The 14954-nt window shown below is 36.9% G+C and overlaps 3 protein-coding genes across 4 annotated transcripts in view; 1 reads left to right on the forward strand and 2 right to left on the reverse strand.

Moving 5' to 3' along the window:
* tmem9 (transmembrane protein 9) overlaps positions 1-14954 on the reverse strand; it is a 196674-nt gene that overhangs the window by 136717 nt on the left and 45003 nt on the right. The gene's annotated exons all lie outside the window — the stretch shown is intronic.
* stk38a (serine/threonine kinase 38a) lies at positions 522-10575 on the forward strand. 2 transcript variants are annotated; one of them, XM_056260919.1, is made up of 14 exons: positions 522-658; positions 2644-2780; positions 3223-3274; positions 3410-3532; positions 4167-4250; positions 4337-4460; positions 4552-4706; positions 5002-5128; positions 5588-5649; positions 5914-6031; positions 6114-6237; positions 6486-6581; positions 7480-7574; positions 7689-10575. In XM_056260919.1, exons 2-14 carry the CDS (start codon positions 2650-2652, stop codon positions 7823-7825), a joined length of 1428 nt encoding a protein of 475 aa, XP_056116894.1. In that variant the 5' UTR covers positions 522-658; positions 2644-2649; the 3' UTR covers positions 7826-10575. The 2 variants fall into 2 exon arrangements, with proteins under 2 accessions (XP_056116894.1, XP_056116895.1); XM_056260920.1 differs by having other exon boundaries at positions 5002-5104.
* Positions 11666-12462, reverse strand: tmem81 (transmembrane protein 81). Its single transcript, XM_056260929.1, has one exon. The coding sequence runs from the start codon at positions 12458-12460 to the stop codon at positions 11681-11683; it is 780 nt and encodes a 259-aa protein (XP_056116904.1). The 5' UTR covers positions 12461-12462; the 3' UTR covers positions 11666-11680.

The raw sequence follows: 14954 nt of genomic DNA on the forward strand, positions 1-14954 counted from the left end.
TTAATAACATTTTGTTGTTGGCCAAAACAAAGGTTTTATCATTTGTATGTTTCATGAAGTGTTATAGCCTATGTTTAATACTTATTTTTCTGTTTAAATTTAAATAAAAACTCTATAATAGTTTTGTACATTTTACTAAATGTTTTGTAGTCAGGAATGTAGTATTTGTATCTAATCAGTAATTGATTTTGATAATAAATTTATACGGAAATATTGTGTTACAACTAACCCTGTTCTCTCCCTTATATTGTTAAAAATGCATTATTATTATTTTTTTATTCTTTGACTCTATAAATAGAACTTTCTGTTGATGAGTGACAAAAATGGGTCCTTCCAAGCAGTGGATTTCAAAATGTTTAGGAGCATTCCAATGAAACAGAGATCTATATTGTGAGTGTGCAAGCATAGGCAAATTGGGTATTTGTATAAAAAAGTGTATGGGTAAAATAAAGGATAATTTTTAGTAGGTTGATTAATCACATTAAGGTTGGCTAATTTTGTCAAATTTTTATAAAAAATAGATTTTAACAGCTGGGCTGTCAGAAAGAGGACTTTTGTTTTGTTCCCTCCCCTCCCACCCCACTCACACCAACCCGGAAAAAGGAAATAATGTCCGTAGTCGTCCACTAGCTCAAGTCAGTTTGAGGTCGAGTGGAAGGTAAGCAAACAAGTATTTTTTTTCAAAGTAACACGTTTTTACCAGTAAATAATAGTTTTGTTTACGGTAGGTGTTTAAACTTTGACAAAGTCGCTATTGTTCTTTTTAGAAATGAAACTAGATTTTAGCCGTTTCACACTTTGCTATGAGAGCAGATGAGTCTGGTCTGAACAGACAGTTAGCTGCTAGCAGACTGACAGTCTTAAGTTACTACACTGCTGATAATAGTTTCTGTGTTTTTACTTTTCATACTTTCTCTTTAGGCTTATAAATATTAGTAATTGATTAGTAAGAAAATATTAGGCTTAGTTTTGCTTTTAAAATTGCATAAATGCTAAATACACAAACCCACTAAAAGCGATGGCAAACTTTAGTGTGTCTGTTTACAGTATTTTGTCAGTCCGTTTGCTTTTCTGTCTGTAGTCTTTCTCGGTGATTTTTAATAGTATTAAGTCTTGCAGCTCATGTCATTACTGGTTTTGTTCTGATTTTATTGGTCAACTTTGTTTCATTTCATTAGTCACACGATTTATTCATAGTGAAATTCCCCATGCTTTCTGCAAACACGTATCTCTGACCTCAGTCTCAGTGACATCAGCTGTGGAAGTTGAGTCAGATGTTAAATATGGCGTTAAGTATCATAGCCTGTATCTTATGCTTGTTTTGGCCACGGCGCAACAAAGGGCCAGTCAGACTTTACAGGCGTGGATTTTCTGGGAAGTTAAATGTTGTAGCTGATGTTGAATGCTGCCTTTCACTGAATACCTGCACAAGAAACACATGAAGTGAAGTGTGAAGCTGGTAATGGAAAGAAATTATCATTTTTATGTGAACCAGCAGCCTTCTGTACCAATGTCATGACAGGGGTCTTCAAACTGGGGTCTGCGGGCTGCAAGGGAGTGCTTGGGGGTCCATGGAAAAGTTAAGAGAAAAACATTATGCATAAACTAAATAAATAAAGCGATTAAATAAATCACTACAAGTTAAGAGAATAATAATGCAATTTGGATTTACACAAATACATTTTTTTTTTGTTTACATAAATGAATAAATAGGCTACATCTAACAGTACAGTATTATTAGTGATTGGGGAAAAAGTAATAATGTAAAATATATACATAAAGAAATTCTGAAATATTTTACCCTTATGTATATATAACAGTCTACATGGAAATATATAGATTGATCATTCTTTAAAAAAAAAGAAGACATTTTAGGATAAGGGCTTTCTTGCATGAGTATAATCATATTTGGGGGTCCATTACATCTAGAAGATTGAAAAGCCATGTCAAAGATTAAACACAGAGAGAGAGACGTTGTATCCATGTCTGTCCATCAAGTTGAATTTACAGGACAATTTAATAATGTAAATAAAATTAATTAATTTATATAGTGCTTTACATAGAAGGGGGAATCTCCTCAACCACCACCAATGTGCAGCATCCTCCTGGATGATGCGACGGCAGATATAGTGCGCCAGAACGCCCTCCTACGCCAATTAGTGTGTGTATGTATATATGGGGATTATTAGGAGGCCATGATGGACAGAGGCCACTGGGCAAAATTGGCCCCTACTCTTTCAAAAGACATCCTGGGATTTTTTATGACCACAGAGAGTCAGGACCTTGGTTTAACGTCTCATCCGAAGGACGGTGCTCTTTGACAGTATAGTGTCCCCGTCACTACACTGGGGCGTTAGGTCCCACACAGACCACAGGGTGAGCTACTGGCCTCACTAACACCTCTTCCAGCAGCAACCTGGTTTTCCCAGGAGGTTTCCCATCCAGGTACTGACCAGGCTCAACCCTGCTTAGCTTCAGTGGGCAACCAGTCTTGGGCTACAGGGTGATATGGCTGCTGACAAGCATATTTTAAAAGAAAACGACGCATAAACAAGATAACCATGACTCTGTTTTGTATCTTGTTTGTAGCTATTAACACTTCAAACACTGTCCGTTCTGATGCAACATGTTTTTCCTCTCCAGTTAACCATGGCGATGACAAGTCAGACGTCCTGCTCCTCGATGAGCAACCACACTAAGGAACGGGTCACCATGGCCAAAGTGACGCTGGAGAATTTTTATAGCAACCTGATTTCACAGCATGAGGAAAGGGAAATGAGGTAAGGACTAAAAAAAGCAAAAAGCTTTTCCAAAAAAGCAAGACCTTTTTTGTTGTTTTAAAGTTATTTTTAAGTATAGACTTTATTTTTCCATCGAAAACTACTCGTAGCCCATATACTGGTCTAAATATTTAGGACTTTAGGATTCTCTTATTAATGTAGTTTTTGTAACTTTCACTAGTTGAACTGGTTTGGCAGGTCTAAATGATTCACTAAGCATTTGGACAAATACCTGTAATTCCTCACATACTTTAGGTTTGGGTGAATATGGCGAGACTACTGTCTGTCATTTGTGCCCATTGTGTTTCTTTAAGAACCTCCCAAATTCCAGGGGGCCTTTAATATGGACTCTTCTGTCCCTCTTGAAATGATGTCAGACCAGTGGACCACACCTTTCTGGCGTTTTATCACATGTCTAAAAGCTATTCTCTATATGTTACAGGAAACAGAAACTGGAAAAGGTCATGGATCAAGAGGGCCTAGCTGATGAAGAGGTGAGCTTTTCTGAAATACTTGCTTACATTTTAAAAAGTCTTGATCTAGACACTGGTGGTTTTGTTAAATGTTTAAACACACAGACAATATCATGTGATCGGTTGATTTAATGTCTACTTTTCATGGTCCCGCAGAAGCCTCTCCGGCGGTCTGAGCATGCTAGGAAAGAGACAGAGTTTCTTCGTCTTAAACGAACACGGCTTGGATTAGAGGACTTTGAGTCGCTCAAAGTGATTGGCCGTGGAGCTTTCGGAGAGGTATGAGTTTTTTTCTGTTATAGACTGCATCAATTCAAAATAAAAAAATGTTGGTGCATATAGTTGTGAGGCCATTTGTACACTATGTATAATCTACCTTTCTGAAGTTTTGGGTCAGCACGTTGTTTTTTTATTTTTTATTTAATGCATTGTTTCTATTCAACAAGTATGCATTAAATGAATCAAACGTGACAGTTTAGGCGTATAAGTTTATAAAATAATGTTCTTTTGAGCTTTCTATTTATCAAAGAATCCTGAAAAAAAATGATCATGGTTTCCACAAAAGTATTAAGCAGTGCATCTGTTTTCAACATTGATAGTAAAAAGATTCTTGAGGTGCATATTAGAATGATTTCTGAAGGATCATGTAACACTCAAGACTGGAGTAATGGCTGCTGACAATTCAGTTTTTCCATCACAGGAATAAATTACATTTTATGATATATTGAAGTAAAACAGAATTATTTTAATTTGTAATATTATTTCACAATATTATTGGTTTTACTGTATTTGTAATCAAATAAATGCAGCCTTAACGAGCATGAGAGACCACTTTCAGAAATCGTACAAACTTTTGAACTGTTGTGTATTTTGTGATATTCTAGTACATTTAAAATGCACTTTCTCTCTCTAGGTGCGGCTAGTTCAGAAGAAGGACACGGGACACGTTTATGCCATGAAAATCTTGCGCAAGGCTGATATGCTTGAGAAAGAGCAGGCGAGTTTTCACTGATGGAGTCACATATTCACACATGACATTGAAGTTTCTTTGTCTTGTTAACAGGTCTCTGTTTTCTGTTCAAGGTGGGTCATATTCGAGCAGAAAGGGACATCCTTGTAGAGGCAGACAGTCTGTGGGTAGTCAAGATGTTTTATAGCTTTCAGGATAAGATGAACCTCTACCTCATCATGGAGTTTCTGCCTGGAGGTGAGCGTGGGTTGATCTCGGTTCATTTCAGAGAAGCATTACAATCGAGATGATGGCACCAAATATGACTGATGTGTGTGTGTTTGCCCAGGTGATATGATGACTCTACTGATGAAGAAAGACACTTTAACGGAGGAGGCCACACAGTTTTATATTGCTGAGACTGTACTGGCTATTGACTCCATTCACCAGCTAGGCTTCATCCACAGAGACATCAAACCAGACAACCTGCTGCTGGACTCAAGAGTAAGAAAACCCACACAGATTATTTCATGAAATTAAATATTACATTTAAAATTTTTAGCAAAATAAATAGTTTTTGAAGCATCACATTATTCAGAAAAAGAAAGGCAGCTACATTTGCTGCTGTCAATTTCAATAGTCAACCAGTAAAATTTCACTTGGTACCTCAGAGTATGATATTATAGCATTGTATTTATTAGTATTGAATTGTGACCTCCCTATAGGCAAGTTAAATCTAACAGCCTCGCAGGGTCACATGGTCTTGATCAAAAGAGTGATTCTTATTTTGCTCTTTCAGGGCCATGTAAAGTTGTCTGATTTTGGCTTATGCACTGGTCTGAAGAAAGCTCACCGCACAGAGTTCTACAGAAACCTCAATCATAGCCTTCCCAGCGACTTCAGTAAGCAGACAAACATCTCTTCTGGTATTAATCCTAAAGATTTCATATACCACATTACATTCATGTATTTTTGCATCATGCTCTTAGTAAAATGTATTTGACATAATACGCTACTGTTCAAAAGTTTGGGGTCAGTACGTTTTTTTTAATGATTTTGTCTCTCACCCTCACCAAGGCTGAATTTATTTGATTAATAATACAGTAAATATTGTAATTTTGTGAAATAATTAAAAAAACTTTTAATATAATGTAATTTATTCCTGTGGTGGCAAAGCAATTTAAGTAATTTAAAAGTAATTTAGAATTTGAAATCTTTTGTAACACTATAAATGTCTTTTATATTTTTCTAAATTTAAAACATCCTTGCTAAATAAAATGATTAATAATTAGTGACCCTAAACAGTAGTGTATATGAAGTAATGAAGAGATTGGATGGCTGATTCTGTGGCAGTAACTCTGGACTTTTTTTTTCTTCGTCCGTAGCGTTCCAGAACATGAACTCAAAGAGGAAAGCAGAAACATGGAAGCGAAACAGGAGACAGTTGGTAAGGGTTTCCTCTTGACCCAATACTGCCCTACACATAGTGTGTACAGATAGATTCAGTGTTGCATGAAGAGCCTTTGCAAGAGTTATTGTGAAATTAGTGTGTTCTTAATGTGGCAGTTGATGATTGTAAAAGTAGAGTGGGAGGGTTACGATGCAGTCTTGTGTAATTCATTATATTCTCTATCTCACAACTTTTTGTGTTGGATCAATAAGTAGAATAGTAGACAAGGAAGTTTGTCTGAATTAAAGGTGTTTTTTTCAGGCCTTCTCCACTGTTGGAACCCCTGACTACATCGCCCCAGAAGTCTTTATGCAAAATGGGTATAACAAGCTCTGTGATTGGTGGAGTTTGGGTGTCATTATGTATGAAATGTTGATAGGTGAGTTGATTTTTGCTTTGTAAATAAAGTAAGTTTTTTGTTTTGTGTATTTGGCTAAAGTGTTTGTGTGGGTATTTTTCAGGTTACCCTCCATTTTGCTCTGAGACACCTCAGGAAACGTACAGGAAAGTGATGAACTGGCGGGAAACTTTGACCTTTCCACCTGAGGTCCCAATTTCAGAGAAGGCCAAGGATATGATCCTCAGGTTCAGCTCTCTCACTGCTTATACTTTTCCTTCTTCCACTTTTTATTGGGCTTTATTTTCATATTTTTTGCTGTGATTTTTGCCTTTATTTTATGCTCTTAGCTGGAACTCTTGTCTCTTCTTTTGTCTCATCCCAGTGCATTTTGCTTTCATTAACCATGATGCTAACCTACATTTTAAGACATGGTTAATTTTTAGCAATCTTTTTTTTTCTTCAGTTCACCTGATGTTCTGTTGTTTTCCACTAGGTTCTGTTGTGAGAGTGAGCTCAGGATTGGAGCCACTGGAGTGGAGGAGATCAAGACTAACCCTTTCTTCGAGGGGGTGGACTATGACCATATCAGGTATACTGTCATCTCACGTAGACAAACACAGATTAAACTGGTATTGAATAATGAAATGAGTTTACTATTATAATGATCAGTGTCTTTTGCATAATATAGGTCTTCATGATTTAATTGTCTTTGGGCTTTGAATGTAAACATACATTGTGCAGTATATACTTTCTATATTGCATGTAGAATTCAGCAAGTGGTGTCCCGTTATAATTTTTTTGACTGTTTGGTCAAATAATCCGAACTAAAACACAGTTTGTATTACTTTTAGTTCATTGCATCTGGTTCACGCAGTGTGCACTTTTTATTTGCAATTCTAGGTTATATGTGTATTCTATACCTTTGATTTGCATGCCATGCACATTTTACAATACTGTTAGAAAGTTTGAGGTTAGTAAGATAAAAAAAAAAAGTTTTTAAGTCTCTTATGCTCACCAAGGCTGTATTTATTCGATCAAAAGTAAAAACAGTAATATTTTGAAATAAAACAGCAATATTGTGAAATATGATTATATTTTAAAATAACTATTTTCCATTTTAAAATGTCATTTTACTGTGAATACAAATCAGAATTTTCAGCATCATTACTTCAGTCTTCAGAATCACGTGTTCCTTCAGAAATCATTCTAATATGCTGATTTCCTGCTCAAGAAACATTTCTTATTATTATCAATGTTTAGAGCAGTTGTGCTGCGTAATATTTTTGTGGAAACCGTGATAATTTTTTTTTCCAGGATTCTTTAAGTAGTGAGTTAAAAACAACAGGATTTAATCTTTTGTATTATATTGTAAACATTTTTTTAGTGCATCCTAGGTATTAAAGGTATTATTTTCTTTTTTTTAAGAATGGTAAGAGTAGTATGGATGTATACAATTCTGAACACAGCTGATTTTTTTTTTCCTCTAGGGAGAGACCAGCAGCTATTCCAATTGAGATCAAAAGCATTGACGACACCTCAAACTTTGACGAGTTCCCTGATTCAGACATCCTTCAGCCTACAGGTGCATTTTTAGTCACTTTAGATATGCTTACTGAAATGCATGACATTTTATGGGTTATGTATTTCAGAACTATATAATAACATTACTCCCTAACTTCCTCTATTCTCTCTCAAGCCCCTCCTGTGTCCAACCACACCGAGGCAGATCTGAAGAGTAAAGACTGGGTGTTCATCAACTACACCTACAAGCGCTTTGAGGGGCTGACTGCACGAGGAGGCATCCCATCGTACATGAAAACTGGGAAAAGATAGGCCTCGATGGGACTTGATGCTGCGCTTTTGCAGTGGATGTTTTTCAATAAGGAGACGTTCTCCATCGCTCCTCTTCGCATCTGAAGGATCTTGCATCATCCGTTTCCTGTTTTGATTCAGTCGACCATGACTCATTAATGGATGTTGACTCCACCCGCACTCAATCCATAGAAGGACACGTTCAGAGTCATACCTAAGGGCTTTTTTTCCTCTCACACCCTAAATGTCCTCACTTCACCCTTTTCCTTTTTTCTTTCTTAAGGATTTGAGGCAATCGTCTTGCAGGTTGCCAGATTTTGTACATTTTAGGAATGGGGATTTTAGTACACTGACACTGGTAAAAAAAAAAAAGGGCTTGAACGGAAGCTAGTTAGATCTCCTGCAACCATAATTGATTTGAACTGCGTTAGCACTGGTGGATCGTCGATTAACCATTTCAAAGAACTAGCGTTTGTGGTAAAATCTCCGTCTCAGCCTTTTTTCGTGTCCACATCTGATGTACACATCTTCCCTAGTTTTAATCGAGATGGATTTTTTTGAAAATCCATTCTTTTAAAGACAATACTTTCCTCTGTTTCATGGAAATTCCTTCTCGTTACGCTCGCCATCCAAGATCTCAGTGACAATGGCAAAACACGGGGCTTCATAGTCAGTCGGATCTGAATGTGATTTATACGAACCCCCAAAGCTGCAGATGTTGCCTTGCGCTCGGATCCTTCTTATACCAGCAGAAACATCATGAATGCATTTGCCAATTAAACCAAATTATTCATCAACTGCATATCAGGAAACTTCACCAGCTTATGTCAATAACCAAGCAATCTCTATGGACCAGCATTAGTTTTTTTAATGGGTAGTTTCAGCCACTGGCTGATTCAGAAGTTGCTTGGTGGTAATGCAATTGTTTTTCTTAATAAAGGGGCTCATTGCTGAAGTTTGGGGAACAAAGCCACAATTCTTGCATCTTGAGAAGAATAGCAAAACTATTCAGGGATTTGAATTTGATCGAGTCTTCCGTTTTGTGGCGATGAAATGTTCAATGCAAAAAATTGTATACTACCAAAGAGATGCCACTTTTAATCATCTTTATGGGCTTGAATCTCGATGTTGTTTGGTCATGGATGCTTTGGCTTTCATACAGCATTAATTAGCAAGCTTATACTTTGTCTTGAGCAGCTATCAACTTAACTTGTAGCAAGATATTAATTCCATATGGTTTTAGTCAGTCTGCATTATTGAAGCTGCTTGTATCAGCATGTTGCTAGTGATGGCTGACTGTACAAATCAAACAAGAGTGCAAGAATGATTTTCAGAGTGTGTGAAATTCGCAGACAGTGAATGACTGAATTGTATTTCTACAATCAGGAACCATGTGTCGTCTTTCTGTGACCAAATTGAATGTATCTTGAAGATTAAAAGAGGCTTCTGGAAGATCCATTCATTTAGAATCGGCTGCTCGAGAATGACCTGAGATTCACCTAAATGCGATTGATTTGGTGACTAGATTTTATGCTGCACACAGCATGACAAAAGTTTTGTATGTGGAATTGCTTGTTGATAGATGTTGAGCTGAGCACAATATACTGCTAGAGTAATATCTCAAATAACATTACTGTATCCCACAATGATATGGAAAGTAGCATGAAATCATGTTCGAATGGTGCGTTTTTTTTATCCTTAGAGCAATTTGTGACCGCCTTTGGTCTGGATGTGTATTATTATTATTATTATTAATTTTTTTTTTTAATATATAATAATTATGGCTGGAGAGTTTTTATGCTGTCTGAGTGTCGTTCTGTTGCATGTTTTCACGTGTGCTGGACAAGTCAAAGAGCTATGAATGAGTTTGTGAAGTTTCATGCTGCTTTATTTGTTCCTCTTTTTCTAGTATCAAGAATATGTAGGGGTGATTTCATGGGTATTGCTTATGAATGATGGCTTGGTGGAATTATACACTGTCTCTAAGAAGCAGATCACAGGCTGGACTGCTTTGTATCTCTTGTTGCTGTATCTCACATGCTGAAAATGATCATGATCATAAAGAGAGTATCTGTTTTAAATTCTCACTTGTTTTTCTGTAGGTTTCTTGCTTGCATCCTTGTCCTAGAGTGAGGATGTTCTCTTTGAATCAGGAAAAAGGACACTTTTTCTTTTCTTGAAGATAAACAATGCACCTTTTGCTAGTTGTAATGTCATGTATATTTAAAGTACACACACACACTTGTCAAGTTATATACACACTGAATGACTGTTCTGTTGTTTGCCTGTAAGAGAGTTTGTAATTCTTTCAGAAACTTATTTCACACCTAACCAGATGTAGACTAGTCTTAAGATTTTTGCCGTCTATATTTACTTGCTTAGAGCTAAAGAAATAATTACACCAATCTGTATAAAGGAGTTTATTCAAACTGGCGCTAGTGCTCACAAACTATCTGTGCAGGAGATCATGGATTTATCGCTGCTTATCCAGATCATAAATGCGTATCAAGTGCAAAGCTGATCAAGGAGCAGCATTCCTGTTTCTGAAGGGTTTGTGAACACGGCTTCTGGTTTCACTGATGTCACATTCTGCTGTGGGAGGTGGGCGTTTGTCCTCTCCCTGCCTTAAATTTGAGTTGTAGAGTGTTTGTGGATTTTTCCTACGCTCACAGAGCACCTTTCACTGGTTTATTTGTCTGATAGAGAGTTTGTTTTTGAGGTGGGCACACTTTGACCTGTAAAACGTCCTGAATAAAACACCAGTTCATTTACTTGTGTGTGAGACTCTTCTGTTCCTTCTTTTCCCCCTTTTTAGTGGTGCTTGCTCAGACCTTTTTTTTTTCCTCTATTGGGAATTTTTAACTTCTAACCCTAGGTATTAAACTTCAGCATGTAGTTTGTCCTAAATGTTTGGGCTGCAGATGTGAATAATAACTTTGCTTACTTTCCTAAGATATCAAACTTCCCACAAACTTGAATTGAAAGTCACATCTATCTTTAAGCCATTAAGTCACTCCATAGCATCATGTTTATGAACCACAACCACATAGTAGCGATCTGGCATCATGTTGGCAACTTTTGCTTAGGCAAAAACTACTCAGGTTTTCTTCAAAATTTAAAAGTAGTGATGTGCATTTGCTTTTCTGTTATGTATTTTTTTTATTTTAAATGTGAATTCAACTGTTTATGTGTAAGAATATGTCAACTAGGGGGCATAGTTCTTGATATATGTAATAATATTGTTATATGTAATTCTGAAAAAAATCCCTATAAAAACATTTTAAATGAAATACACATATCAAAATAATCAACTTAAAAAATGTTTAACGCTATCACTATGAAAACATTAAATGTATAACATAAACACGTATATACTGTATATAAAAAATACAATATTTTATTAAAAATACATATTCACTTTTTTTAGTGAAGAACATACTGTTCTCAAAATGTATGTAATTATGAAAATCGTCATGGTTATTTTTGACTTGAATTATTTTTGTCTTAACCACTGGGGGCCTCGGAATCAACCACTGCTGTAATGTATGTGTTTCTCTTAAAGTAGGGCTGCTGTAAGAACAAGTTAAGGAACTTAGCATAAATTACTGGGATCCAAATTAAGAACCTGTTACCACTGGTCCCACGGTCGATGAAGTGATCTGTTTGTCCCTTTGAACACAAACGTGAATGCGAATCCTTTTTAAGCAGTTCATTAACAGCTCTGCTCTATAAATAGTACACCATAGTTTGAACATGTTTTTCAATCCCACGCGTTCGTGACATGGTCAAATTCATTTTTAACACTTCTATAAATCAGTGACTTAGTAAAATGATTGAAAAAATGAAATCTGGGAATTCATTTGACTTTTTAATTATTCAAATGTTGTCCTGGGAAAGTAGAGCTGTTCTGGGTCTTATCGAGTATAAACCCCACAAGAGTAGAAAGATGACCGCTGCCATTACAGCAGATATGGACACGCTTATCAACGCCATGTTTCGGACAGTCCTGCTGGGATACATGTTTTCTGTGCTAGTGATGTTAGAAAACAGGCCCACAGGGTTTTCCCACTGAATCAGACCTTTACTAAAGTCTAAACTCAGTTCATTGGGAGATAACACCTTTACCCCTTTATACATTCTCTTCACTCTTCGTTTGTCGGTGTCCAGTACGTCACAGCGGTATGTCCCAGAATCCTCTACTCTGAGAGGGTCTAGCACCACCTTGTCCAGGCTGAGGGCTTCATAGCGGGTGAATAATGAGTCATCAGAGGTGATGACTCCACCGGCGAAGCGCCAAGACACCACAAAGGCAAAGCGGCCCATGGCTTCCATCACTTCCTCTAAGCAGTCAAGCACCAGACGCTGACCGACAGTTGCTGTTTGGGTCTTCAGTCCACACTGCCAGGTGTCTAGGCAGCGGATGGTCCTCAGCTTGCAGGAAGGGCTGGAGATGTTTCCGGTCCCCCTGATAGGGCAGAGCTCTTGTGTACGGAGGCCAAGCCCACAGGTGGCACTGCAGGGAAAGCTGCGTTTGATGACCCAGGTGTTGATCTTCTCCAGTTCTTCCAGGTCGGCTTTGGTTAAATTGCTACACCAGCTGGGGGAGTGCAGGAGTGTGCAGTACAGCAACACCAGCCAAAGTGCTGAGCCAGCCATTGTAACTTGAGACATAGAAGAGGAGCAGAAGATGTTCAGAATGAGAATCTATACGACCATAGGTTTATTAAAGGATTAGTTCACTTCAAAATGAAAATCCTGTCATCATTTACTCACCCTCAAGTTGTTTCAAACCTGTATGAATTTCTTTCTTCTGCTGAACACAAAGGAAGATCATTTTGAAGAATATCGGTAACCAAACAGTTGATGTACCCCATTGACTTCCATAGTATTTTTTTTCTTACTATGGAAGTCAATGGGGTCCATAAACTGTCTGGTTACCGTTATCAAAATATCTTCCTTTGTGTTCAGCAGAAAGAAATTCATACAGGTTTGAAACAACTTGAGGGTGAGTAAATGATGACAGAATTTTCATTTGAAGTGAACTATTCCTTTAATAAATTAATTTTAATAGTTTATATAATTATTTTTATACACATATAATTAGCTCACATGAATTAAGTCAACACCTTATTTAATTGAAAAAAAAAGTATGTATATTTATTTATTATTCATTTTTAAATACACATATCCTTTGCACGCCTAAATTAAATGATTAAGTTAACTGTCCAAATTAATTAATTTGTTTATTTATTATATATTGTTTTTTTATTTAATTAATTATTCTTTTTTCTTTTTTTTTAGCACTGAATTTTAAGCCTAAACTAAACCCTTTTCAATGGGGAATCACCTTTATCAGTTCCAAACTGGTATTTTACACTTATTATGATGGGGGTGTCAGTTATCGTTTAAAACAAAAGTAGGTTTGTCTTACCATCGTTGGTGTGTTCAAAAGATATGATAAAATATATATATATAAAAAAAATATCTCAACCTCTAAGATTCTATTTTGCATTCTTTTTATAAAGTCATAACTCATCAGTTAATGTTCATCAGTTGCGTCTTTCTCGTGCGCTTATAACGGAGGAAAGAGCGTGCCTAAACGAGATTTAGGCTACAACTGTCGACTAAAACATCTATTTATTTGTTTTCGTTTAAAATAATGTTTTTTATTTGTATTTATTTATTTACAACGTTTGTATTCCATCTTACCACTTGCCACAAGATGGCGCTTGGTCTCACAGAACGTAATGCAGTGTGACGAGTGTGACTACCGGTAAATACGTTACGGGTGTGTAGTAAAATAAGTAAACTGTTGATTATATTATCTGGGTGACACTTATATTCTTTTATGTTACTGTGAAACAATTATTTTTAGTTATGTCAAAGCATAAAGTGGCAACGGCGACTATGTTGAGTTAGTGTGTGTGTGGACAGTAGGGTACTCACGCCAAGTAAAGCAGAACCAGCGGTTATTGACACCTCTCAAATGTCAGACAGCTATGAAATGCCTAGAGCGGAAAGACTCCTGCGGGTTAATAGTGATTCAAACCAGGCCAACGAGTCATTCTTACCCTTGACGTTTTGCCCATTAATTTGGTTGAGTCTGGTGGTTTGGTCGGGTGGCCGAGTTAGTGTGAGAGATAGAGAACTGTACTCTTGGTTTTAGTCTTTGTGATGGTGTAAACAGGATGTGGATAAGCTCTGATGGCTGTTTGTCATGCTGAGGAAGCATCACCTCAAGGGCACAGACTGTACAAACAAAGCCTTGGCAGTCTCTGTGCATCAGAACAAACAATCTATCATTTACTCACCCTCATGTCATTCCAAAGTGTATGACTTTCTTTCTTCTGCAAAACACAAAAGAAAATAGGACATTTTGAAGAATCTTGGTAAACGAACAGTTTTGGTGACCATTTACTTCCATTTTAGCCTATATAGAAAAGCAACTGAGATATTTCTGAAAATACTTATTTTACAGCTGTGAAATGACATGAGGGTGAGTAAATGATGACAGAATTTCCATTTTTGCGTGAACTATCCCTTTAAACTGCAGGGATGCCACATTCCATGTAGAATAGACAGTGAAACATGTTTTATTGCATTCTCTTGGACATTAAAAATTTATTTGCCAAATTGTTGGACACGGGTTCCAACCATAGACAGTAAAAGAAGGTTCCAACACCAATGATAAAAGCTGCAGTCCGCAGTTTTACCTCTTTGTCGCCATCTCTGTTCGAAATCTGCAATTGCAGTTATTCGCGGAATTATCAACTTTACGTGAGTTGTGCTTCGACACGGCACAGCGCGGATGAATCCAATGTTTAAGGAGAGTGTGCGGCTGGGCTGTCAGTCACCGCGCCGGTGTGGATACTGTCATTCAGAATCACAGATTATTATTTTTGGAAGTATGACCAACTTAATAATATTCACCGGAAAATGTCATCTGAACAAGTAAGTAACATCCACTTTTGTTCTGGTTCTGACATTGCAGTAAATCGCGCTGATTAAATCTAACAATCGCTTATCATATCACGTACAACCGTGCAAATTATACTTTGTTCTCAAATTGTTAATGTTCAACATCAGCATTGCGTGACTACATTTAATGCCCTTCCAATATTTATCCTTGTTTTCGCATGGGCCCGGTTGC

The sequence above is a fragment of the Rhinichthys klamathensis genome, unplaced genomic scaffold (genome assembly GCF_029890125.1).
Source record: "Rhinichthys klamathensis goyatoka isolate OS25496 unplaced genomic scaffold, OSU_Roscu_1.1 h1tg000180l_1, whole genome shotgun sequence".
NCBI lineage: Eukaryota > Metazoa > Chordata > Actinopteri > Cypriniformes > Leuciscidae > Rhinichthys > Rhinichthys klamathensis.